Consider the following 25,756-nt stretch of genomic DNA (forward strand, 5'->3'; position numbering starts at 1 on the left):
TAGCATGTTGGGGTTTTTTAAAGAAGGGAAAGTACAAGTACTACACATAACTTCCCAATGCTGAACATGACACATTAGTTTTCTGCTAGTTGATGCCACGATCACAAAGAAACATGATGCTGAGTTTTTAAAAATCTTAAAGCGAGTGTGTAATCTTATGATTTTCTCTTAATCAAATAGAAATCTTGACATAATTTTTTATGCGATATTCTTGGCTTACCCTCTAAATAACATCCTCCACGGCCTCATATAGTGCAAGAAACTAGAAAAACACAGATGAACAATGCGTTCATTCCCTCAACGCACTACTACTGTGTGAAAAAAAAAAGATGATGTGCTTTGTAGCATCAAAAGACTGAATGCAGATCTTATTCCCGACCTTGTACAGCTGCTTTGTATTAAAATTAATATGCAAGTCAGGTCGAAAAAGATTTTTTTTGTGGGCCATTAATGTTTTAATGTAGTTGATATAAGCCCCTTTTCCAGTAATAATGGGAAGGTTAATGGTCAAGACACAGAAAACAGTCATAAGCACTAGCATCCCCTGACAATGATCACCAAGGACAAATGTTTTGCATTTGAGTTCAAAGCAGCGGAGTAGTAGAGTAAAGGAGCTGTGCAAGAATAGTGCTTGTGCTGGAAGAAAAATACTGATGCAGCAGTGACTATAAACAGATGGAGGATAATTCATGAAGGAGGACTCGTGAAGTGACTGCTGCGGTGAAGATTACACTAAAAATGATGGATGGAAGAAGTGTGTGGCTGAAGATTAGGGACTGGGCTTTTGCGTTCTTTGCTTTTCAAATGTGTGTTGGTTGCAAATATGATGGATAGCAGAAGAAACTGTGTGTGTGTGTGTGTGTGTGTGTGTGTGTGTGTGTGTGTGTGAGAGAGAGAGAGTCAGCGGTGTCACTTCCTCTTCCTGTGAAACAGGCGGCTTGGTATCAAGGATGAGATGAACTATGTAATCCAAAAATCCTCCGTCTTTCTCTTTTCTATCTCCCGCTGGCTCTCACATCATGCTTTCTTCTATAACTGTATGTGTTGTCACCCACGAGTCTTTGTTTCTGTGTGTGTGTGTGTGTGTGGTTGAGGCGGACCGTGCACAGAAATAGATCATGTAAAGCAGAGATTACTATCTGCACCTCAAAGCATAAACGTGTGGGCCTTTAAACTTCACACTGTGTCATTTCTGCACACACCAGGTTACACACTCATGCAAACAAACACAGAGCAGAAGACATGCACAGGATGTGCGTCAGTGCTTGCACAGGGTGCACTCAAAAATGCATATGATGTCTGCGTGTGCTTGTGCGTGTCAGGTGGTTTTTGAGGATATCGAAGGTGACAAATGTCAACGGCTGCACTAGACAGTTACAAGCTGTTCTGACAGCGTCTTCGTGCATGTCCGTTTTCTTGTGTGCGCGAATTTCTGTGAAAGAAACTGAATGCAAGTGGCACAAAGCACAAAAAAGTATTTCTTAGATTTTGGAGGGGTAATGTTGATGCAATTAACAACTTAACCTCTTAATATCCACCAGGCCACCTGAGCTAAGGTTCTCCTCGGTTTAAGGTCAGGGGTTGGGTTTTGTTGAAGAAGAAAAATGTAGAATGATGTTAGCTTGGCAGATTTAGTTTTAAAAGCTTTTATGTGTAGGTTTTCTAAACAGGTAAAAATTCCATAAAAAAGAGACAGTAGCTTAACCCTAAAATTCTCCCCACCTCTATGAGTCACTGGCGACTTAGTTGATATAAAGAGGTGAAAAAAGGGGATGGTACTGTGAGAACTGGAGGGCAGTTCTCTCTTTTTAGATTTCTTCCACATTGTGCAGTAACTTCATTTGGCATAAAGCTAGCTTTTCATTTCTGTGAATGTTTACACAAACCTAAAATTGTGTCGATTTTGTAGCTATATGGCTTTTACACATGGCCTTTTTTGTATGTTAGGCTGTGGGATCTATGTTGTCTCTACCTTCTTTGTTTTTTCTTCCTATTTTAATGTCCAGCATTTACAAATACACGTTTTTGGTGATAAAAACAAGAAAAACAAATGAATGAGGAAATCAGTTTTTAGTTTTTTAAAGGTCATCACTTCCATGGAAACACTTTGGACAGCTGCCCCCTTTCCCCCCTTGCACCTCAGACATTATTATTTAATTTTCTTCAGCTGGAGTTTATCCTGCAGATTGCAGACAGTGAGCACAAGCCCGTTGATTTAGGATGACTCCGATATATCAACATAAACACAGTGGCAAGAGCAAAACCGGCTGGTATGTATACGTCATAAATCTGGTGGTGATTTTATGTGCTCATTCTGTCACGGTTTGCGGGGCAAGCCGTGTGGAGTTGTAGAAAAGGACCCAAAAGGCGGCAGCTCTGGTGCAGGTGAATATTTATTTACAACGGTGGGCACAAAACAGCACTAGTGGAAAAACAAGAAACCGGAAACCTAAACTGGGTAAGCTAATAACACAAACCAGAAACGAGGATGCAGGGAGGTCCGGGGAAATACGCAAGAGACGCAGGGAGACCGAGGGGAAACAACACAGACGAACCAGCAACTACTATGACAGAAGACACAACTTAAATACACTCAGAGAACACAGGGGGATTACATACAGGTGGGGACACAGCTGGGAGTAATTAACATGGCGAGACTAGGGAGGCAAACTGAAAACACTCACATAAGACACAGACCTTCACAATAAAACAGGAACTTACACATGAAAGGACACAAACTAAGAAACGCGGACTAGATACAGGAACACACGGGCAGAACAGAGTAAACACTAACCAGAGGAAGAACAGAACCAAAATCGCGAAGAGAAAACACAAAACGCTGGGTCAAAAGGACCCAGGATCATGACAGTACCCCCCCCTCAAAGGCTGGCTCCAGACAGCCCAACAAGAAACAAAACAGCCAGAAAAAACAGAAAACAACCCGACCAGGGCGGGCGGCGGGGGCCCAGGAAGGAGGGCTCGAAGCAAAACAAAACCGGAGCACCAGAAGGCCAAAAGACAAAAACAAAAAACGAGCCCAAAACCAAAAGAAACGAAGCACACCAGAACACAGGAAAAAACAGAGTCCAAAACAGAAGAGTTCAGGGGGCCGACAGCACAGGAGTCCAAAACAGTTCAGGGGGCCGGCCAGGGGGCCGACAGCACAGGAGTCCAAAACAGTTCAGGGGGCCGGCCAGGGGGCCGACAGCACAGGAGTCCAAAACAGTTCGGGGGGCCGGCCAGGGGGCCGACAGCACAGGAGTCCAAAACAGTTCGGGGGGCCGACCGTGCGGACGGCAACGGCGGCGACGTGGATACAGTTCGGGAGGCCGGCCGTGCGGACGGCAACGGCGGCCACTCAGGCGATGGCGGTCCGGGGGCCGGCCGTGCGGAAGGCAACGGCGGCCACTCAGGCGATGGCGGTCCGGGGGCCGGCCGTGCGGAAGGCAACGGCGGCCACTCAGGCGATGGCGGTCCGGGGGCCGGCCGTGCGGAAGGCAGCGGCGGCGACGAAGGAGACCACGGAGCAGTTCAGGGGGCCGACCCCGACGGCGGTGACGTCCAGCAGGTGGCCCGGAAAATGGCCGGCGATATCGAGGTGCAGAACGAGGCTTGGGCGGCGGCATAACAGCCGCAGGACCAGGCGTGGCAGAAGCAGAGGCCGCAGGACCAGGCGTAGCAGAAGCAGAGGCCGCAGGACCAGGCGTAGCAGAAGACTCTGATGAGGCCGGACCAGACGAGGATGAAGACTCTGATGAGGCCGGACCAGACGAGGATGAAGACTCTGATGAGGCCGGACCAGGCGAAGCACAGGCTGAAGCTGGACCAGGCGAGGACGAAGACTCGAATGAAGCCGGACCAGGCGACGACGAAGACTCGGATGAAGCTGGACCAGGCGACGACGAGGCGGCCGCAGGTGGCGGCTGGACAGGCTCCTCGGGCCCTCCAGCTGACGCGGCGTGAGGCTGGTGTGGTTCTCCGGAACCACCAGCTGACGAGGAAGGCTGCTGGACGGGCTCCTCGGGCCCCCCAGCTGAAACAGGAGACAAAGGCCGGAGCGGTCCCTCGGACCCTCCAGCGGAAACAGGAAACAAAGGCCGGAGCGGTCCGTCGGACCCTCCAGCGGAGACACGAGACGAAGGCCGGAGCAGTCCCTCGGACCCTCCAGCGGAGATACGAGACGAAGGCTGGACGGGCCCCTTGGACCCTCCAGCAGAAGCCATCACAAAGCCAGCAGGCATGGAGTCCACTGGCAGACATGAAGGAAATGGGTGCTGTGCTGAGCACTGGCCCTGCTCAGACAGCACTGACACGGGGCACTTCCCAGGTGGCTGCTTAAACTCCAGGGGTCCAGAATCAGCTGAGGACTGGGACCTAGCCTCTGGGGAAGCCCTGGAGCGGCAAACAGTGCCAATGGCGGCTGAACCATGAAAAGCACCTTGAGTAGGACTTAGGCTTTCTCCCTGCACGGAGTGAACGAGTGGAACCGGTAATGCTGGAGCCAGAGCTACTGGGGCCTGCGCTACAGGCGGCACTGGAGCTACTGGGGCCTGCGCTACAGGCGGCACTGGAGCCACTGGGGCCTGCGCTACAGGCGGCACTGGAGCCACTGGGGCCTGCGCTACAGGCGGCACTGGAGCCACTGGGGCCTGCAGCCACTGGGGCCTGCGCTACAGGCGGCACTGGAGCTACTGGGGCCTGCGCTACAGGCGGCACTGGAGACTGAGCTGAGAGTGGCACTGGAGACTGAGCTGAGGGTGGCACTGGAGACTGAGCTGAGGGTGGCACTGGAGACTGAGCTGAGGGTGGCACTGGAGACGGAGCTGAGGGTGGCACTGGCTGCGGGGGAGCTAACTGGGCTGAGAGTGGCTGCGCGGGAGCTAACTGGGCTGAGAGTGGCTGCGGGGGAGCTAACTGAGCTGAGAGTGGCTGCGGGGGAGGTGATATGCTGTTCACAAAGTCATCTGCCGCACAGAACACCGCCCCTGAATGAACAGTCATACAGTCCGCAAATGGAAAACAGTCCTCACTCACCACAGCCGGCGAATTAGAAGTCCGAACGTCCAGCTGTGGGGTGGCGCGCTTGCGGCGCGATCGGCGTTTCCTCCCCGCAGACGGCTCCGACGGGCCGGGCAAGATCGCATCCGGCGAGTCGGGCAGCGAGGCAGGAGTGGCTGAGAGAAGGTGGGGTGTGTGCCGGAGAAAAGCCTGTATGGTCGGAGGAAGTGAATTTAGTAGCCATGGCAGGCCGGAAAAGAGCCGTTGTAGCCGACCTTCCACGGCGCGGCGAAGCTTGTACGGAGGATTCTCCAGCCACAGCCCGAGGAGGATCTCCACATTGTAGCCGATGTCATCCTGGAGCTCCTCGGACGGATTGACTGCCGCTGGGTCCATGGTGGCTGGTTCGTTCTGTCACGGTTTGCGGGGCAAGCCGTGTGGAGTTGTAGAAAAGGACCCAAAAGGCGGCAGCTCTGGTGCAGGTGAATATTTATTTACAACGGTGGGCACAAAACAGCACTGGTGGAAAAACAAGAAACTGGGAGGTCCGGGGAAATACGCAAGAGACGCAGGGAGACCGAGGGGAAACAACACAGACGAACCAGCAACTACTATGACAGAAAACACAACTTAAATACACTCAGAGAACACAGGGGGATTACATACAGGTGGGGACACAGCTGGGAGTAATTAACATGACGAGACTAGGGAGGCAAACTGAAAACACTCACATAAGACACAGACCTTCACAATAAAACAGGAACTTACACATGAAAGGACACAAACTAAGAAACGCGGACTAGATACAGGAACACACGGGCAGAACAGAGTAAACACTAACCAGAGGAAGAACAGAACCAAAATCGCGAAGAGAAAACACAAAACGCTGGGTCAAAAGGACCCAGGATCATGACACATTCATGTTTTGCGCAGGTTGAGAACATTTCTATGCACGTATTACTAAAAGTGGGTCATTGTTTGCTTGGCACAAGTTGATGGTAATGTACTCAAAACTGGAGCAGCAGTTTTCAAATTAAACCGCTGTTGATTCCCTGCTAGCTTTATTAATCTACAACACGAATAAACTTTTGTTCCTGACATTTCATGATACTACTTACCACTAGCCTGGACTCCAGGCCTGACAGAAGGCTGCAACCTGCTCCATTTCTCTGTGGTGGAAAGTGGCAGACAAGCCATTCAGAAAGTAAAGATTTTATGTTGTACAATGAATCAATGAACTTCTGCACAGATGTGAGGACGGTAAAATGCGAAAAATGAAGGTCGCCGATACCAGTGCTGCTAATATTAGCCACACTTTTTTACCTAGTCTGACAAGACCACATAAACAAGTTAGAAAAAGTCCACAAAAGTGAGGTGAAATAATAAAAGGAAAATTTTAATTTAAAAAAAAGAGAACCAAATGGACACCATGCTAAACGGTGAGTTGGGAAGTAAGCAGATAAACCAGTAATGAACAGCAAACCAGTGAAAGCTTCACATCTGTTGAGTCATTGGTTAAAGCAGACAAGGAAGTGAGAGAAACACACCCGTCCACTATGACAAAATACTGTGCTCTCATAAAGACTGTAAAAAAAAAAGGAGGTGAAGAGGAAGAAGTGTATGTTCTGTAACCATGGTGACCACAGCTTGGTACAGCGGATGCAAGCTGTGCCCTTGACAGCATCACATTGGAGAGTGAGTCTGATACACACACACACTTGTCGAGGGCAGACTGACGATCGTGTGTACTATGTCAGAGTGAGTGGTTGCCCTCCTGATGTGCGTGTGTGTGCATTCATCCATGTGCGTGTGTGTATGTGTGTGTATGTGCAGGGCATGAGTGAGATAACAGAGTGATGAATTTGAATAGCATTAGTGGGATATGAATATTGCCGAGACAACAGCAGTTAGTTTGGTTCCCATTTCCTCCATGTAACCAGAAGTCCACTGGCTTCTTTGTTTGTGCATTCAAATGGCATGGAAAGCAGTGTGTGTGTGTGTGTGTGTGTGTGTGTGTGTGTGTGTGTGTGTGTGTGTGTGTGTGTGTGTGTGTGTATGTGTGAGGGAGAGAGAGAGAGAAAAATAGAGACAGGGAGAGTAATAGTGGTGTGTCTGAGTAAAGTGCGGTACAATAAAGAGTCTCAGTTTCGCTTCCGCATCGTTCCTCATGCAAATGACAGCTTTGTTGCGCTTGCAGCCTGCACATTTCCTGTACATGCTCTATATATGTGTGTGTGTGTGTGTGTGTGTGTGTGTGTGTGTGTGTGCGTGCGTGCGTGTGCGTGCGTGCGTGCGTGTGTGAGTCAGAGAAAGAGAAACTATACCCATCAAATTTAGTTCATGCATATCTGCATATATTAATCTATCCATGTGGTTTTACACTATTTCACCTTCTTTCAGTCTTCACTTCATCTCCGTTGCCAGTTTGGACAGGCGGTTGCCAGCACTGCACAGGTTTTGCATTTTTCTTCATATTCATTCAGAGATGCTGGTTTCAGGCTTTCGCCTTCTTGCCACTCATCCTTTGAATGGGATGATGCCTGCTGCTCCACTTTGTATGCGTTAAAGAATTGAAAAAAGTTCTGCTTTATTGCACCCGTGCTGCCACTAACCAATCAAATCGTGTTATGAATATGTGCTAATACATATGTACAGTCACTGGCCATGTTTATAATCTGAAAGCATCTTTAAACTTCCTGTAAACACAACACAAGTCATTTGTTCATTCACAAAGGTGACCTTCAGAGTGCAGTTTAAACCCTGTCAGGGACGATTCCTTTTCTTTTGCCATCGAGTCGAAGCATCACTCGTGGCCTGCAGAGTGACGTGGCGACTGCTCCGCTCAAGAGGTGTTCAGAAAAAATAACAGGATGTTTGTGGGAGGAAGAGCTGGAGTGATGAATGGAGAGAGGACAAGGTCAAGAGAGAGGGAGGAGGGATTGTAATTAGGCGTCCCCTGCTTTCTCCACCTCGAGTCGCCTCCTGTCACTTCCAACATCCTTTCGCTCCGTCTCTGCTTCCAGTTGATTTTTTGTAATCTTTCATTTTCCCTTTTAACTCCTTTCATCCCTTTGCCTTACCATCAATCTCTCTGCTTTCTTACCTTCAGCCAGTTTCTTTTTTCTCCTACTATCCATCCAGTTTCTCTTATCCTGATGGCTCCATCTTTCCCTTGCTCTGTCCTCAGTTTCCCCTTTCGCCCCTTCTCCTTCAGTTCCTCACTATGCTGCCCTTCTATCTTCTTAACATTTTCTCTACCTTTGCCTTTCTTTACCTCTCTGCCTGGTTTCTTTTTTCCTTTTTTGTTCCTTTATTCTAAATTGTTTATAATGATCTGTAATTTGTTACTCCTCCCTTCCATCTTCCTCTGCTCTTGCACCCCTTTCCTCCATCCCTCCGCTCTTCCTTTTTGCTTCTCTACCCCCTCCTTCATCTTTTCATCCCTCCATGATCTCCTCTGCCAGGGAGGAACAGGTGGCTCGCCTCTGCTGTGCCACTTGGTGGCTTCCTGCCTGAAACACAGAGAGCAATAGAGAGATTGTGGCCCATGTCAGTGCACTGCCTCTCCGGCTTATAACATGTGACGGACGGAAGGAGGAGGAGCGGGAGGAAATGGAAGAGGAGGAGGAGGGGTCCGTCTGAAGGCTGTGATTTCAGAGACTGAGGGAGAGAAAGCGAGCAGCAGGTGCTTCAGTGTGAAGCACTTGTAGAGGCGCACACATGCACTTAAAGATAAGAGCTACTGAGATACTTCTGTGCCCACACCAGCATGACATCATTTCCTGTCCTCACACTGTAACTCGGCACACTAAAGACCCTCTGGTGTTTGTCTCAAACTGGTAATTTAGCTGCTCTTTAACCCAGAAAGATTAGCTTAGAATAGGTCGTCTCTCTCACTTCCTCATTTGTTTTCCTTTTGAGTCCTTATTTCTTTTGCATCTCCATCTTTTGTCTTTAAGCTTCCTTTGTATAAAATAATATTTATCTCTGCACTTTTGTTCAGACATAATTATTATAAATAAACCTTAGAAATGAACATGAGCAAGTGCATGCTTTCAAAATAACATGCCCAATCTTCTCTCCTACCATCTCTTGTCTTTCCTTTGCACTATTTTTATTCCCCTGCTTTAATCTTAATCTTATGCCGTAGTTGCTAAAATTGACATATTCTTTAAAAGTGAAGGGATTGAGGTTGTTCCTGTAGCCACTAGGATTAGCTGCTGCTATAGTAGCTAGCCATCTCCATATGCATGGCATTAAGACCGATTAGCTCAACGCTAGCTCACTCACTCACTCTCAGAGTATTAAAGCTTAAAAGCTAGCACAGCTGGCTAGCACCTCTCGCACCTCTCGCATGTCAAGTGATGGGGGATTAGCACATGCTAACGATGGTTAGCTCTCTGGCAGGCTAAGAATTAGTGCTTCAAAGACGAAGTAAATCTGGCACGACCTGAAAATATGCTCCAGCTGAATGTTTTTGATGTCTTCAAAGCAGACATAAGTGTTTAACTATGGAGGTATGTATGTTTCTATGTATAATTACTGGTTAAGTCTTGGTAAAACAAGTGTCCCCTTTTCACATCTTAAAATGCCTATCAGCAAGGCACCACTTGAAGTAATAACAAAGAGAAAAAACAAACCAAGAAGAGGCTCAAATAAGTTCTTTCTTCACAATTTAATTCCAGTAAACAGATTAAATGTTCCTCTTCAGGTTCACAAAAAAACTACCCCCTTTTTTTATTTTTTATTTTATCTCTTAACACCCTTTCAAACCTTCATGGGATAAACTTCCATCATTGTGAAACTAAAATAAAGAACATTAGTCTCCAGGCATTTTAAAAACTCAAACTTTCTCTGGATGTTATATAAAGACTATCCAACAACAACAACACAAGTCACTCATACAAGACTAAAGCTGAGCAGCAGTTTATAGCAACAGTTACTGTGGTTTCCTGCAGTGCCATAGAATATTATCAATATTCCTGGTACCAAGTTTAAATGTAGCATGGCTATTTATTTGCAAAGACTAAACAGGCTAGATATAATGTTAACAAAAATGCATTTGCATGCACATTCACACTAATAGTAGCAGAGCTACCACACATGGCCTGCTTATAGGGGATTTATGATTCAGCAGGAACGTTACGCCGTAGCTAAGTCATAACCACAAACCTCTCTGAAATCATACACTGAAACCTGGCGTCTGCTTCCCTAGAAATGTAACACATTGAACCTACTATTGATATTGGCCTGTTTAATACTGTTCATTTCTTTTGTGCATTTCTGACTACCTTCTTTATCTACCCCCATGAAAACAACATCTGACGACCTCCCCTCTACCCTTAATGACGAACTAGGTATATATCAATAAAGATGTAGTTTGACAACCTTCAAAACCATTTCTGGCTTTTTTGAGAGTAGCTGCATAGGGAGAGACCACCCTCATTAAAATCAGACCCAAAGCTAATCATTTTGTTCTATAAACAGGCCTGAAATATGACAGAAACTGCTGAGTTAAGAAAACAGCTTAATCCTGGTGGATTTATTTATCATTTCCACGTACAAATGAAAGCTATATGTGGATATCTATATGTCTTTACATGTGTAAAATGATAATCCGTATTGGCAACACTATCCCCACTAAAGATGAAATATTCCAGCAATCAGTGTTTGACATAATGTGAGGTCTTGACTGATTAGTAATTCATGAGTTACTGTTGAGTTTAAAACAATACTGTGGAGGCAAAAGTGTGAATTGGTCTTTATTCAGATTATATTCACATGCATAGAGTGCATGAAGAATAGCCACACATGTTAATAGATTCTAGATCATGTTTTAATAGATATATACATTTTGAGATTAGTATTAGTATTTATAACATAATGTCACAGTTAACACTGCCATGTGGAGATTTTCTCAAGTCTAGCTAACACTTCCTGTGTGTTGCTATGTTTTAGACAATCAGTAGATTATTGAGATAATACAAGATGGAATTTAGTGACTTACACACATCTTACTAATCAGACTGCGTTGGGTCTGAGTGCAGTAATAAGTCAAAATATGAAATCCAATTCCAAAATACTGTGTAAGACAATAATCTCTAATAGTGTTTTGTAATATATTGCTGTTTTTTCCCCTTTAACTATCAATATTTGCTCTTATGTGTCACTCACCTCCATGTCAGCTGCTCTCCCAGCACTCTCCACCCTCACTCTCTCTTTACCCTGAACACACCACAGCATCAGCATTAGAGTAAAATGTTGTCAGTAAACAGGTGGAGTTTGTTGCCATGATGTTCAGGGATAACTGATTAACTCTTTCTCACATGTATGGCGATGACTTTCTCAGACGCATTTCTGACAACAGCTGTGTTTCATTTCAGAGCAAAGTGCGACATTTTTTTTATCATGTCAAAGCAGACGCTGTGTTGTAACCGGGCATTTTTCTGAGCCCAGTGTTGCACTTGTGACCTGTCCAGCTGGGAGAAATCCACCCTGTCGGTCGCCTTAAGTTAGATAAGCGGTTATGGGAATGGATGGATAGATGGACATGGCACGACAGCTAAATTTAAATGTTCCCTCTTGTGTGCACGCTACTCATTACTGTTTGACGATAAATCCACATGGTCTGTGTCTAACTTTTCCTCACTAAGGTTTAAGTTCTAAAAGAAGTCGGAATATTTTGCATATGTTTATGCAAAATTGTCACATCCTATTACCGCCAATGCTGTACAGAGCCCTCCACTTTACCACAAACTCCCAGACTGTGTTTTTGTCCGCCTGCTTTTATAAACTATACTGCAAATTTCCCTTTTCCGACTAAAGTTTTGTGCACATTTTTACAGAAAATGTAACTAAAACGTGTCAGACTTCTCGAAAAAACAGAACTACTTCTTTTCTCTCTCCCTTCACATTTCAGCTTCTCCCCTCTTGTTGTCCAGCTCCTTTTCTCCTTTCATCACTCTGAGTGGTTCGCTCACTGTTTTTTCCACAACCCGTCCATCCCTCCATCCAGGCGTCTCCCTTCTTTCAACCACTCAGTCCTTTTGCCTTCTGTTTCATCCATCACTCACTCTGATCCCAGTCTATCCCCCCTCCTCCTCTGCCACCTCCTCCTCCGCCTCTTCAAAGCTCTGTCTATCTGTCTCTGGATGCAGTCCTCTCCTCCCTTTCATCACCCTTTCCTCTCCTCCCTCTCCTCTCCTCCCCACTCTCTTCTCATCTCCTCTCCTCTGTTCTTGTCCTGTCTCAACTCGTTGGTCTCCTGTTTGTCTCCCCTGTGATGTGCTCCTCTCTCTTTTCTTCCTCCTTTCCTCCTCCTCTATTTTTTCTCCTTTTCTCCCCCATCTCCTGTTTTCCCCCTTCTCTCTTTTCAACTTCTTGCTTCCAGCTCCTTTCCCTTTAATCTGCTCTCTTTCCCCTTGCTTCTCCTCTTGTTTTCCCTCATTCTCTGACTAACTTTTCCTCCCTTGTCCTTTCTTTTCCTCTTTCCCCTCAGCTCCTCTTTCATCCTAATGCACCAACAGAAACCCAAAAATCCAAAACAGATCCTCCTTTTTCTTTTCGGCTGTCAGTGGTAAGGTCTCTCTCCAGGCTCTCTTTTCAGTTTCAGGCTTTTAAGTGACGAGGCACGAGGCGAAATTAAAAGACGCTCAGATATCTCCACTGTTAGTTTTGAACGTATCTGTGTCTAATGTGTTTTCCACACTCAGACGCACAAACGGTGTCAGTGACAGGATTTGTCTGACAGCTGGGTGATATTAGACCTCTCTCTGAACTTAAACTACATAGGATGATCAGAAGCAGCTGTCAGGCATCTTGTGTGTGCATGCGTGCGATTTCGCGTTGGACTACCTTAGTGTCATCAGTAAAATTTGTCCTTCATCTCTCTAATTCCCACTGGATATTAAACACAGAGACATTCAACTGAGGGCCAGAAATATCTATGCAAATATGTTCAGATAAGTCCTGTTTTTCAAAAAAAATGTAAATATAGTGACGTTCCTACAGAAAGTGTGATTGTTGGCATGAACGTAAAGCACATTATGGGGAAGTATTAGAGTTAGGGGATATTTTCAGGTGTTTCACATTCGTGAATATAGGCGTATAAGCTAAGCTGTGTCAATTTTTAATTCAGTGAAGACGGAGAGGTGATTTATCTGCATTTAGGACCATTAAGTCAGTTTGATATCTTAATACTTCTCCTGGTTAGCTTAGTTAAAAATGTAAGTAAGAACAAGAAAATGCGACACACTTAAAATCAAAAATGAAAGAATGCAGTAAATGTGAATAAACCTCACCAAAGAGTGAACATTTAAGTCATGGATACCAGCACATCCTGCTGATCCTGTAACTCTAGAGCCTTAAACAGTATGCTGGACAAACAACAGTGAGGTAGTGTGTTGAGGAAAAACCACACAAAGCCATGAATAATTAACTAAGACTAATAATATAATCTGAAATCCTAGAATAGTGAATCTAATTTAAATGGAGGCCCACATTCACAATACACAGTACATTTTTGTGTGGCTGGTGCTCACTTAGAACATGTTAATTAGCAGCACAAGACAAGGAACCGATGTCATGTATTAATGTGGGAAGGTGCCATAATGTAAATTCACATACTGGACTACTATACTCACCTGGTTGAACCCCCTTTTGCCGTCAGATCCACCTTAATGCTTTATGACTTAATAATAAGGATTTGGTCCAAAGTGATATCATCACAGATTTCCCGTTCGTTCTCATCCCAAAGTTGCTCTATTGGATTGAGATCTAGTTACTGCGGAGGCTGTTTGAGTCTAGCGAGCTCATTCTCATGTTCAAAAACCAGTTTGAGATGATTTGAGCCTTGTGGCATCAGAAGACGGGTACGATGTGGCTATAAATGGACAGATATGGTCGGGAACAATACTCAGGCTGTGGCATTTAAAGGACGCCCAACTATATTCAAACCAAATATTCTCCACATCATTACACCACCACCACCACCACCACTCTGATTTGTTGATACAATACAGGATGGATCGATGCTTTCATGTTGTTTACACCAAATTCTGACCCTACCATCCGAATATTGTGGCAGAAATTGATTTGCCTTCCTGTCAGCACGAAGCAGCTCACTGATTATTTTCACTCTTTCGGGCCGTTCTCTGTGAACACTAGAGAAGGTTGTGCAGGGAAATTGAGTAGTTCAGCAGTTTGTGAAATACAGACCAGCAGGTTTGCCACCAACAGCCATTCCACTTCCAAAGTCACTTAAATCACCGTTTCTTCCTCATTCCGATGCTCAGTTTGGACTTCTGCAGTTCAACTTGACCGTGTCTACATGCCCAAAGGTATTGAGCTGCTGCCATTTTATTGCAGGTTAGACATTTACGTTAACAAATGGGGGAGTCTATGTACCTAACATAGTTGCCTGTGAGTGTGTCTTTATTTGGCTGCTTTATTTGTGGAGGATTTAGGGAAATAACTGAAAAAAACATGCACATTACATAAAATCAGCACATCATAAATACATGCATACACCCTGACATGCATTTGCACATGAACATGTACATATAAAGGCACATACAGGGACGAAGTTGCTGCTCATGAACCCAGTCACTGTTTCTGGCCTCCTCACCAAACCAAACACTGTAATTTATCTCCATCTCTCTCTCAGGCTGACCTCAGGCTGTTAAAGGTTTCCAGTTGAGCTTGTGGCAGGCAGAAATGTCAGAGCTGTGGATTCCAGCGGCGGGCAGAGAGGCTGCTACAGTATGTGGCGGGAGACTGCGATGCTGTAAGTGTTTCTGTCTGTGTGTGTGTGGTGATGCTTTTCTTAGGCGGTGTGAGTATGCGATGAAAGGAAGGCTGCTCGATGATCTGAGCTGAAGAATTCTAGAGAAACTGAAGGTTTCCCACCTGCCCTGTTGACTTTGGGCATATCAACACATATCAACAAGTTATTTTTGGTCTAATGACTCCACGGTTCCTGTTCTTGCCCGATAGTCAAAAACAACCAAGTGTTTACGTGTAGTTTGTCCACTTTGAGTGAGTCTCAAGGTTTGTCCTGACCTGCACTTGAGGGAAAGTGGAAACGTACAAAATAACCCCCTCTGATGACATGTGGTCACAACGAAAGAATAGACTTTGTTTGGAGAGAGTTTTGTTTAGAGAAGCAGGTTGGGTCTAGAGCAGTAGGTTGGGGAATTACTGGAAAGCAGTCAGGTGCACGTATACGAAACAATATTGAAAGATTGTTGGAAAACAGTTATTTTGTTCTGTATCTTTAAATCTTCAACTTTATGTAGAATTTGTCTTTTCTCGCCTCTTATCTCCACTGCGATCATTTTTCGTCTCTACATCTTCCCTCTGCTCCTTTCTTCCTGTTTCTCAGATGCTGCTCAGGGCCAGAAGAGTTATATTTAGCTCTGCTCTCCTCCTCCTCCTCCTCCTTTCTGCCCTCCGTTTCTGTGTTTTGCCCCTGCAAAGATGGCTTCATTAGCCATAGACCTCAGCGTGAAAACACACACACACAGACACACACACATGCTGGGGTAGAGAAGGGGATAGAGTCTGTTACATAAGAGGCTCTCTTATATAATTTGATGCATATTTGATGCTGAATGGTGCAATGGCAATGCAGAAAGCTGTGAGCGTGTGTCTTTGTGTGTCTGTGTATGTGTGAGTGGGTGTGTACATAAGGTAAGCCAGATTTGTGCAATGTGGCCTGCCCTTGCCCTCCCTGAGTTGTTACGTCACAGGGAAAGCTAAAGGTGAACGGGCAGTCACAACTAAAAGAGTGTGTGTGTCAGTCTGTGTGTGTGTGAATCTCCAAAGTATATTACAGCTCAGTATGAAAGGACTGTTTTGATACTGAGCTGCTTATATGTTTTTTTTTTTTTTTTATCAGTGTCATCTTACCAGAGTAGAGTTTGAAAGCTGGTCCTGTGACTCCTGTACTTCTCTCTCTTCTCCATTTCCTCCTCTGCTATTGATCTAAGTAGACTAAGAGGATCAATGAAGGTTAATGGCTTTCTACCTGGGTTCACCTCATCGATGCACTTCATCAGGAATGCCCCTGCTGGCTGCACACTCAGGATACAGAAAATAACGGAGGGAAGGACTGCAGACATTTCATTAGATGTCGCTGTCAAACAAGGTCAGCTTTTTTTGCTGACTTGTACTGCTTCAGGTGCTTTACTACCAAAGATTTGTCTTGAACGGTTGCTCAAGATTATTGTTCAGATTATCCTCATGAAAGGGAAACTTGAGAACTAAAACTTGACTGACTCATGAGGGACAGATCAAGAAAGGAACTGCCATAATTTAATCTAGAAGGGTCTGAGATATCTGGCCTTTTATTTTGTCCTGAAATGTCCTACATTTCCCATAATGCAGTTCAGAACTGAGGTTTACTGTCTGTGACAATTAAATGGAATCTGATGTTAAAACTGCCCCTTTCACCACATTTTTATTTGTTTCCTCAAAAGCATGAACTCACTTGCCTCATGCTGCCTTCAAGTCTTGTGGGAATTTTAATGCTTTGGAGCAGAGTTCACACGAGCAAGTTAAAAAAAGGCTACAAAATAAACAGAATGCAAAAGAAAGAAAGTCACTAATAATTGTTGATTCGGTGGGTGTAAGTTCACTTTCAGGGCTTTTGATTTCCCTTTTTTGCCTGTAATATTCATGTAGAGCTCTGCTTTTTTTCTGTGACTGCAGCATTGTAATAACTGTCAGGTTGACAAATGCATGAAAGTATGACTGCTTTTCCTCTACATTGCATCAGCGTAAAACCAATGTTGTAGGTTTATTTTTCTTGGAAGTAGTGAACGCGTGTGGTTGACATGTACAGAGTTAAGAAATGGCATTAAACAGGAAATGTGGTGCAGACTGATTTATTAAGAAAGAGCAATGTTTTCCCATTAAGATCCCAGCACTGCTGCTAACATACCACAGATCAGGCCACTTAGCTATTTCATTTGACTCTATTTTCAGTTCTGTAAAGATCAGCAGCAGCAGCCAGTCAAGCTTTACACTCTAAGGTCAAAAGCCTGCCCCGCTAGAGCTCCCAGTTGAGCAAAGCTGTGGTTATACTGGCAGCTGCCAGGTGGGAATGTGTGGCATTCCCTCTTATAGGAAAAACAACAAAATAAAAACATTCCACGCCACCTTAATTAAGCTTTCCTGACATGCTTTAAGTTTTCTGGGTTGCCAGAATCTGTACTTTGGTGGTAAACAACTTGTCTTAAATTTGTATTTGTCGGGAAGTAGCCGGTGACTCGTCAGCTGGCTATGCTGCACATTTATTTGTTTCTTTCCATTCTTTCACTTCTGGGAGGAAGTAAGTCATAGTGAGTCTGGCAAACAGAAGCAGCTAAAATGGAAAAACAAACTCATTCATAACATCTAATCTCTACACAAAGAAAATCTATCAAATTCTGAGACAACCAGGTGCCACATAGCTCACTTGGTGTAGCGCAGGACCTGTAGGCTGAACCCTTTCCTGTATGTCAGCCTCCCACTCTCTCTCCCCCCACCTTCCTGTCTTCTCTATAATTGTTGCTATTTAAAAAAGGCAAAAGCCAAAAATAAATTCAGAAAAAACTGAGACAGAAATGTTGTGTTGGGAGAATCGACATACATGACGGAAAAGGTACAAAGGAAGTCACAAAGGCAGAAAAGAAAATTGCTGTGTTGTTGTGCGCACATTTGAAAGTGTAAAAGGTAGAAAAAAAGGAGTAATAGTAAAGTGAAAATGACGCGAGACGTATTGTTTTAGCTACGAATTTAACAACAATATGAAAGTTAACCTTTGATGCCCTTGTTCTCGCAGGTTTTGGCAATCGGGGATACTGAAGTACATGAGAAACTATTTACTTTTTTATTGTCATTTTCAAGGGACTGGGATTACTCATCAATAATTCAATTGCATTAATTTGAGTTTAATTATTATTATTTTTAATATATAGCACCAAAAAGCAACAACAGTCACCTGTGGGTGCTCTATATTGTACGGTAAGGACCCACTTTTGAGGAGTGAGATTCAAAGGATGTTCAGTTTTTGTTTGATAAAGTTTCATGGTGACTAGCTTGTTCTTTAAATGATTAATACTAAGCAAAAGTCCTACACATTGCCACTCTTCCAGTGGAACACACTAATACCAACTGCCCATGTAAATGTGTGTTGGTGTGCATCCTGGCATTCAGATATCATCCGGCAGCCAGCTAGTCGTGCTACCTGACCTAATTTCCTGCCAGTAACAGGAAGTCTGCCCTTCTGCTGACATTGGTGTAACACAGGAATCCTTCCCCTCTGTGCAGTCGCTGCCAGATAATGAGGTTGCGTAACAATTAAACTCTTCACAGTGTTGTTAATATCGATTAGCACGCTCCGTCTGACGTACAACAGACACACACAGGGGCGCTCAGTTGCCAGTCCATCAGCTGGCAGATCAATCAGAGCCTAATGAGATAAACGAGCTTACTAATTAGTTAACGAACCACTGGCTGACTGAGTGACACAAGCACACACAGAGTCAGCCTGGCAGCTTCTCCTCTTGTCAGCACAGGGGAAGAGAAGGTAAGAGTCTCTTAACAAACTACTTCTCAGTAGATTTGAATCTGTAGAAGTGTAAAAAATTTAAATACCCTCAAAGCTGAAAGTGCCATAACTTTCATGTTTTAGAAGATATCAAACTGAATCGTCTCCACTTAACTTATAATACACACATAAGACTTTTCAATACTTGTTTTTAATGGAAGTTTTTTTTAGTCCACTGTTACGTATCTTTATCACAGTGACCACAACACAATTCTTTATACTGCAGACACATTAAAAACATAATATTAATTATGTTAATTGTTCAATCATAGTAAAAAGAAAGTACACCCTCTTTAAAATCAAAGGTTTTACATATCAGGATATAATAAAGATAATTTGGTCCTTAGCAGATCTGTTAAATATAACCTTAAATGAATTAAAGCACATATACTGTTTCATTATTTAACAACGATTGATCCAAAATGCAGCCAAATTGGGTCATTTAAGTCTGAAAAGCACTTCCTATGCCAGTAACTGAGCTGGAAATTTACCTTATTCAAGCTTAATGCTTTCATGGTAGCATTACCTTTGGTTGTTTTTGATTACTATGCTTTTTTTTTTTGGTTTTGTGATGCAGGAAGTCAGGAAGGTGGTGTGGCTCTAAATAAACAAGCTGAACATGTCACTTCTTTAGCTTGGACTGTTGCTGATAAGTGTGTCCCACCTCACAGGATCTTATTACAAAATGTTCCCCCCACATTTCCATGACAACTCACAGGTACACAATGGGTAAACACACACAGATGAAACCCATCTGGAAAAGGACAAGAGCTGTTTTATAATTGCTATAAAAGGCATCGGGGAATTGGCACGATGCAGAAAAAGACTTTACTCAAATTGGACTGAAATTAACTAAGAATTGGGGAACTCATTTTAAAATTCATCTTGTCTTGGAAAGACTCCTTATTTAAAACCTTGATTACATTCCTCTTAAGACCCCACATCCGAGGGCACATGCGGTCTGATTTTTTTTTGTCTTTACATGTGAAAGTGACCTGCGTATTGAAGCCTGTCAGTTATTCTGACTCAGTCAGCCGTGATGGACAGCTCTGCCCTCCTGGTCCTGTCATGCTGCTATTTATCACAGACTTTTTATGTGACTGTGCATGTGTGTGCTTTGGCATGGTTTACTTGTGTAACACTAAACTGGATACCCCTGATGTCTCAAAGAGGCTTCTGTGAAACAAGCACATATCTGGAGCGTCCACGGGGACAGCCCGAATAATTTTAGCATCGTGGGGCAAGCCTGGGCCGGATGATGCAGAGAGACAAATAGCTGAACAGACAGAAATACAAACAGACAGACAGATGGCTGTCACTAAGGTTCAGCCAAAATTGTGCAGAATATTCTGGGTGCATTTTAAAAAGAGGTTTCAGATGTTAGCCTCCTTTGACTGGTTGAAAGCCAGGTTGTCTGTGTGTTAGGGGATTCATACCAGTAGCATTTAGGCTAACTCGGGGTCATTTGTGAGAAACCATATTTGCAATTCAGGAAGCTATTCTGCAAGTGGGCAAACTCTGGCTCATTGAACTAAAGTTCCCAGACGTTAAGATGTAAAATCTTAAATCATATTGTAGATTTTTTTTTGTGTAATTACAATTCACATTATCAAAATATGTCAAAAATACACAAAGGTTACTAGCAGGAACTGGCCCGGGGGAAACTTAAACCCAGGCCATCGCAGTAGCCTTTCAGCATATCAGTGATCCCTTCATATACTATGCTATACTGCACACTATACTGGCACCTTCACACATAATTCTGGGCAGACTTTATCCAATCCTGGATTATTACAGTTACCAGATTTATGGTCCAGATTTACATGTCATTATTATTACAATTTGGGGACCTTTCAGTGAGTTGGAGCAATGGCTATTTTTTTGTAGCCAGAGCAAGATTTTCTGTTCAATCTGAAGATAAATCTCTATCACATGATGGCTGCTGGTTTCCAAATTGCATTTCTGTGAATGCTGTCCCTCCTTTGCTCACCACTGGGACCAGTTTTCCTTATTAAAATCGTATTGCTTACCTCTCTATTCTACATAGTAATGCAGATAACTGAGCGATTACTCTCACAATAATGAATACAATTAGACATTTTTTCAAGAACCTGAATTGTTACCTAAAGAATAACTGTATAAACCAGGTACAGCTCCCACGAGACTCTTAAAACATAGCAGTGGTGAGGGCTTGTTGGAAATTATGTTAAATGCCAGCAGAACTGTTAAGAATTTCAGCTATCACATTTATTGTTAGATGGGAACAGGAAACCATGTTCTTTCTAAGAAGACAGGTATTTTTTTAGAGCTACAGAAACTAATGGACGAGCTAAAGAAAGGTCTGGTCTTTTATCTGAAAATCAAGTAGTTTTACCAAATTTACTATTCTCCAACAACCGGTTGTTGACTGCATTGTAAGGACAAATTTGCTTGCGTAGTGATGAAGTCTTCCTTTTCATCTTTATATCTGTCATACTGTTTCCATCAAGGCACTGCGTCACAGGTGTGACCTCTGAAATGCGGGTATGTGGGGTGATTTGAGTTTTGTGTTGATTTTCTGTAATTAAAGTCAGGGATAACCTTTGTGTTTTGAGGTTTGGCTTTAATGAACAGAAGTTTGGGGTAAACACTGTGTTTTTTTGGAATCGGGCTGGATCTGCTGTGTTTTTCACCAAGGGAGGTTTATGGTAACCTTTAAGAGCTGACGTCAGTCGCTTTTGTCCGCTGTACCTGTGCAGCCGGCCACTGCTGTGTGTGTGTGTGTTTGAGACGCAGGCAACAGTCTCTTTAATGAGGGTGAACTCGAAGGGTTGTGCTTAGTCTTCATTTGCCCTGCTGGGAAGGTTGCTGGCAATGGGTACTTGTGTGTGTGCGTGTGTGTGTGTGTGTTATGCTTGGGAAGCCCCCTATACACACTGCAAGACTTCTAATAATGAATACCACCTTTTCGAGTAAGTCGAACCCCGTGTGTGTGTGTGTGTGTGTGTGAGTGTGCGCACATTGTGTCACCCCCACGGGGCGACAGGTGCCACAGGCAACATGAAACTCTGCAGACCGACATGGTGAGAGAGAGAAAGAGAGACAGTGTGAAGTGATGGAAGAAATGGGACTAAAGAGATGAGAGAAGTACTGAAGGGAGATGGAAAGGTTAGACAAAGGGAGTCAGAGCCAAAAGTATGCGGACACACACAAATGTTAATCCTATATCAAGTTAAATCACAATGGGAATTAACCTAAAGTGCTTTCCAGTCAAGAAAATAGACTGTATATGACAGATGGACATAGGAACTGTGACGTCACCTTTTAATCCTGGCTGCAGGAATTTTGATGTTATGGCAGGGCAGGAGAAAAAACATCCAACCAACCAAATCAAGTAGTCTAAAATCCCTCTGTATGCCGTGGCATTGAGGTTTACTAAACTAAGAGACTTGATCCAAGCTTGAAAGGGGTGTCCACGTACTTTTGGCAGTGTATTAGAGAAGGGATTGACAAATTGACCGAGAGAGATGGATGGAAAGATAGTGAGAGGAAGGGATGGAAAGACAGGGAAGCAGAGATAGACAAATAGACATAGAGATAGTTTTCACTGCTGGAATCAGGGACAGCTGGCGTGTGTGTGTGTGTGTGTGTGTGTGTGTGTGTGTGTGTGTGTGTGTGTGTGTGTGTGTGTGTGTGTGTGTGTGTGTGTTGGCATGGCTGAGTTGCATAACACTCTACTGGGTCCCCCATGGCTTAGAGGCTAAAGTGGTGCCTCTCTCGCTCCCTCTTCCTCTGTGTTGAGCTAAGAGAGGTTTTATCTGTGTGGCATTTTTATAAAAGAAAATATTATTAACAAAATCAAAGTGAAAAACAATATTGATAATTTCTCAAATATGGAAAATCTTTGTGGAAAGAACATGTCAAATGCAACATTTAAGAATCCAAATTAAAGGTAGAAAGTATGGAGAAGACGCTCGCTCATGCGGGTCTTCCAAGTGTCGGGAAGGGAAGCACCCTGTTGTTGTGACCATGCCATATTTCCCATGGTGCTTTGCTGTGGGGAAGCTCTGCTGTGGAAAGAACAGCCCTGCATTTTCTCTGCTCTACTTCCTAAGATGCTGGCTGCTCTTTGTTGTCTATACACGTATGTATGTGTGTGTGTGTACTCCGCATGTGGGCACTTGCAGGCAGTCTTAATTGTTTGCATGCCGGTATTTGTGTGTGTGGGTGTCTGTGCACATTAATGTGTGTTAAATGCTGCTTCAGGATATCTTTCGTTTTGGTCGATGTTTAAAGCTGTGGAAAGTGGAGAAGGAGGTGAGGGCGTGCGTACAGTAGACAGCTGATGGTGTGGTAAATGATCCAAGTGAGTAATTTGCGCTGCGTACACATATTATGAGCTGTTTGCACTGCAGCCCTGACCTTTTTAGACATTACCCAAAAGACACCTTTAATTCTTCCAAAAGCCAGAAGGCACAAACACACACAATGGCCAGTACAAAATTACCGAAACGATGCAGCAGTAATCTCTGTAACTGTTAAGATCCAAATCTACCAACCCTGGGTTCTCTCCTTGCTTCCACAATCCAAAGCCAAGTGTGTTACATTGGTCATAAGTGTGAATGTGAGTGATTGGTTGTTCATCTCTATGAACCTATTTGTCTCTCTAGCCCTGTGACAAATAGGTGGCCTGTCCAGGGTTTATCCCACCTCTCAGTTCACCCAGTAAATTGAATTGGATAAGCAGAGGATGATGGATGGATGGAGTAATCCACGTACGAGCCACAAAGTTGGAAAAAAACATCAGAAGCTACAATGCTAGCTACAAGTCACTTAATGCATCATTGGTCTGCTCACATTCCATTTGTAGTGCGTCATGCCCGTCATTCATCGACAAGCTGCTTCACTGAAAAAGACGTGTAGCCATTGATTCTTCATTGGAAGTGTGAAAACGACATGAAACAGCAGTAATCTATACGAGCGAGAGAGCGCCCTGAGCGCAACTTTATTGGAATATTGGAATTCATAAATGTGAGCTAGCAAATACATTATATTTGTAGTGAAACTGTTAAAGTAGTCTGCATAATAGTAGTTGTAGTAGTACGGCCCTGTTTTCGGGCCTGCTCACCTTGTCGTGTTCAAACATGGAACGATGGGCAGAGAAAGCAGCAGCGTGCCCCCCACACATTCCAGAGGAGGCATCAGGGACAACGGGCATGACAGGGACTTAGTCAGACACGGAGGAAATGAAAAGCAGTAAGAGGAGGTGGGTTGAAAAGTGGCTTGCAGGGGCACAACAACTGAAGGCAGTACTCTGTGTGAGCCAATCAGATACATAAAAGGGCATGAGCTAAGCTAGCAGCGCATGAGGGCTGACACTGAGATGAACTAATCTGGCAGGATTGTGGCTTAGCTTGACCTCGTGGCCTGTCTGCACTCATGCTTTGCTCTTTTTCATTGTGGTGTCTTTGACAGTTACCATACAGCTTCCGGTTTTCCTGCACCTGAAAAACCAACACGAATTTGCGAAAAGACAAACAAAGACACAAATATGTGATTGAATGTAAAATATATGTGTTAATAGCGTATGGATTCAACATATGTTTGTAAATGTGGTCTAAGATAGCATTATAAATCAAAGAAAGTAATAACTTGTTTGGAAATGGTGACTATTGTGGACAGACGAATAGCAACATACACGAATAATTCCACTTCAGAGCTGAGCTCTCTTTGGCTAAATCCACCCACAACTGGCTGTGGGATATCACTTGTTTGAACAACTGTTGCTGGGTTGACAACTCCCAGTTTTAGAGTTTTTGGCTGGATCCACATCATGCCTCGTCACTCATGGGAAGAAAAGGAAGTAAAGCCCTGGGATCCTGTTGGCAACAGTCAGCCTGAAACAGGCTTAAGACCGACGGATGGAGCCGAGAGGAAGAAACCTATGATAGAGAATAATTCCAAGGGAGCAAGTGAGAGATTGGAACAGAAGACATTTCAAGGGTTTATCTTGATTAACTGACCAAAGAAAACACACAGAGGAAGACACAAAGCAAAAGACAAATGCTACAATAAAACAGACAAATTAAATACTTTTTGGGAAACTGAATGCAAACCAAGACTGAGACAGAGCCTTGCTGGCAATGAGCCTGAGACGCTCCCGGCCATATTTAATCATCAAATATTAATGCAGTAAAGATGGAATACAGGAAATTAATATTCCCCATTAACAAAGAAGAAGAGTGAGCAGCGGCTTGTAATGGCCACGAAAGACAAACGGCCTCCGTCCAGAGGTTTACGTTCTGTTCTTACTTTCCCTGATTATGGGATCCAAATCAGGTCACGGTCTACATCCTATATGATAATCTGAACACTCATCTGTTCCACCTCACATTTATCATGCTCACTTCCCCTTCACTCTTTATTTTATGCTGTTTAAATGAATCATCTATTACTTCCTCAAAGTGTTTTTTCCCTTGCTGCTAAGTGCACATTGTAGCCGTGTTTCCATAACAAACTTCCCAAGATCCACCTGCCGGTCAAACGTGGACTGGACGGTCTTAAATTTAAGTTTGCGTACGTACTGGTCTTACTGGTATCTAACTGTCTTACTGACCCAGTTTCTCTTCCTTAGTTCACTCTAAAAAACACCAGTTCAAATGATAATGACGCTGATTTCAGTGACAGTTCAAGATGATGGACGGCTTAGGCAGTAAAGTCAAACGTATCCAATGGGTAGAAAATGGTCCACTTCAGCTGCTGGCTACTGAAAGTTAGAAAAAGGAACGGGCGTACTGTATTGTCACCGGGCAAGTTTTTGTTGTTTCATGTGTTTCATTTTAACCGGACTGTCTAGTTTTCAGTATCAGCCGTTTTTAACGTGTTTCCATACCTCTGAATCACCATTCACATCTTTGATGAGAGAAAAAGGTGTGGCTGTGTCGTTTTGATGACTGCTTCTACCTACTGAGTAAACAGAATATAAATCAGTACTTTTTGGGTGACGTCAAGAATGAGTAACTGGTTCCCATGCCAGAGCATGGAGTACAAGCATTCTGAAGCAGAGTCACAGAGATATATGTTGGTGTCTTGATGCAGGAAAACTAAGTGCCCAGAGGTAGTCCTGTCATAAATCCTGAGTTTCTTTCATGACTCATGTGGGAGATTTGTGTTTTATACTTTTTTTAC

General features: G+C 43.8%; 2 protein-coding genes across 5 annotated transcripts in view; one reads left to right on the forward strand and one right to left on the reverse strand.

The window, feature by feature from the left end:
- The window catches only part of hivep2a (HIVEP zinc finger 2a), a 118,418-nt gene that overhangs the window by 15,444 nt on the left and 77,218 nt on the right, over positions 1-25,756 (forward strand). Inside the window, exons 3-4 of one of the 4 annotated variants that reach the window (XM_085373657.1) lie at positions 14,663-14,782; positions 15,990-16,144. The exons of 1 other annotated variant lie outside the window; for it this stretch is intronic. The gene's annotated coding sequence lies outside the window, so the exon portion shown is untranslated. Of the gene's footprint in view, positions 1-14,662; positions 14,783-15,716; positions 16,145-25,756 lie in introns of those variants that run through there. 2 more of the 4 variants (XM_085373656.1, XM_085373659.1) reach the window with 2 other exon arrangements.
- LOC146617564 (uncharacterized) lies at positions 3,461-23,786 on the reverse strand. The gene is made up of 3 exons (XM_085373484.1): positions 23,697-23,786; positions 11,173-11,223; positions 3,461-3,976 (listed from the first exon to the last, which is right to left on the reverse strand). Exons 1-3 carry the CDS (start codon positions 23,784-23,786, stop codon positions 3,461-3,463), a joined length of 657 nt encoding a protein of 218 aa, XP_085229610.1.

The sequence above is a fragment of the Diplotaxodon limnothrissa genome, linkage group LG15 (genome assembly GCF_057381915.1).
Source record: "Diplotaxodon limnothrissa isolate DT_005_m linkage group LG15, D_limnothrissa_male_GT1.1, whole genome shotgun sequence".
Classification (NCBI taxonomy): Eukaryota; Metazoa; Chordata; class Actinopteri; order Cichliformes; family Cichlidae; genus Diplotaxodon; species Diplotaxodon limnothrissa.

Excerpts from the sequence above, each read along its gene's own strand:
- LOC146617564 (XM_085373484.1), bottom strand. The coding sequence starts at position 23,786 with ATGCCCGTTGTCCCTGATGCCTCCTCTGGAATGTGTGGGGGGCACGCT. Across the intron at positions 11,224-23,696 it reads CCATGTTTGAACACGACAAG|GGTAAAGAGAGAGTGAGGGT; the intron begins GTGAGCAGGCCC and ends TGGTGTGTTCAG. Across the intron at positions 3,977-11,172 it reads GGAGAGCAGCTGACATGGAG|AACCACACCAGCCTCACGCC; the intron begins GTGAGTGACACA and ends GTGGTTCCGGAG.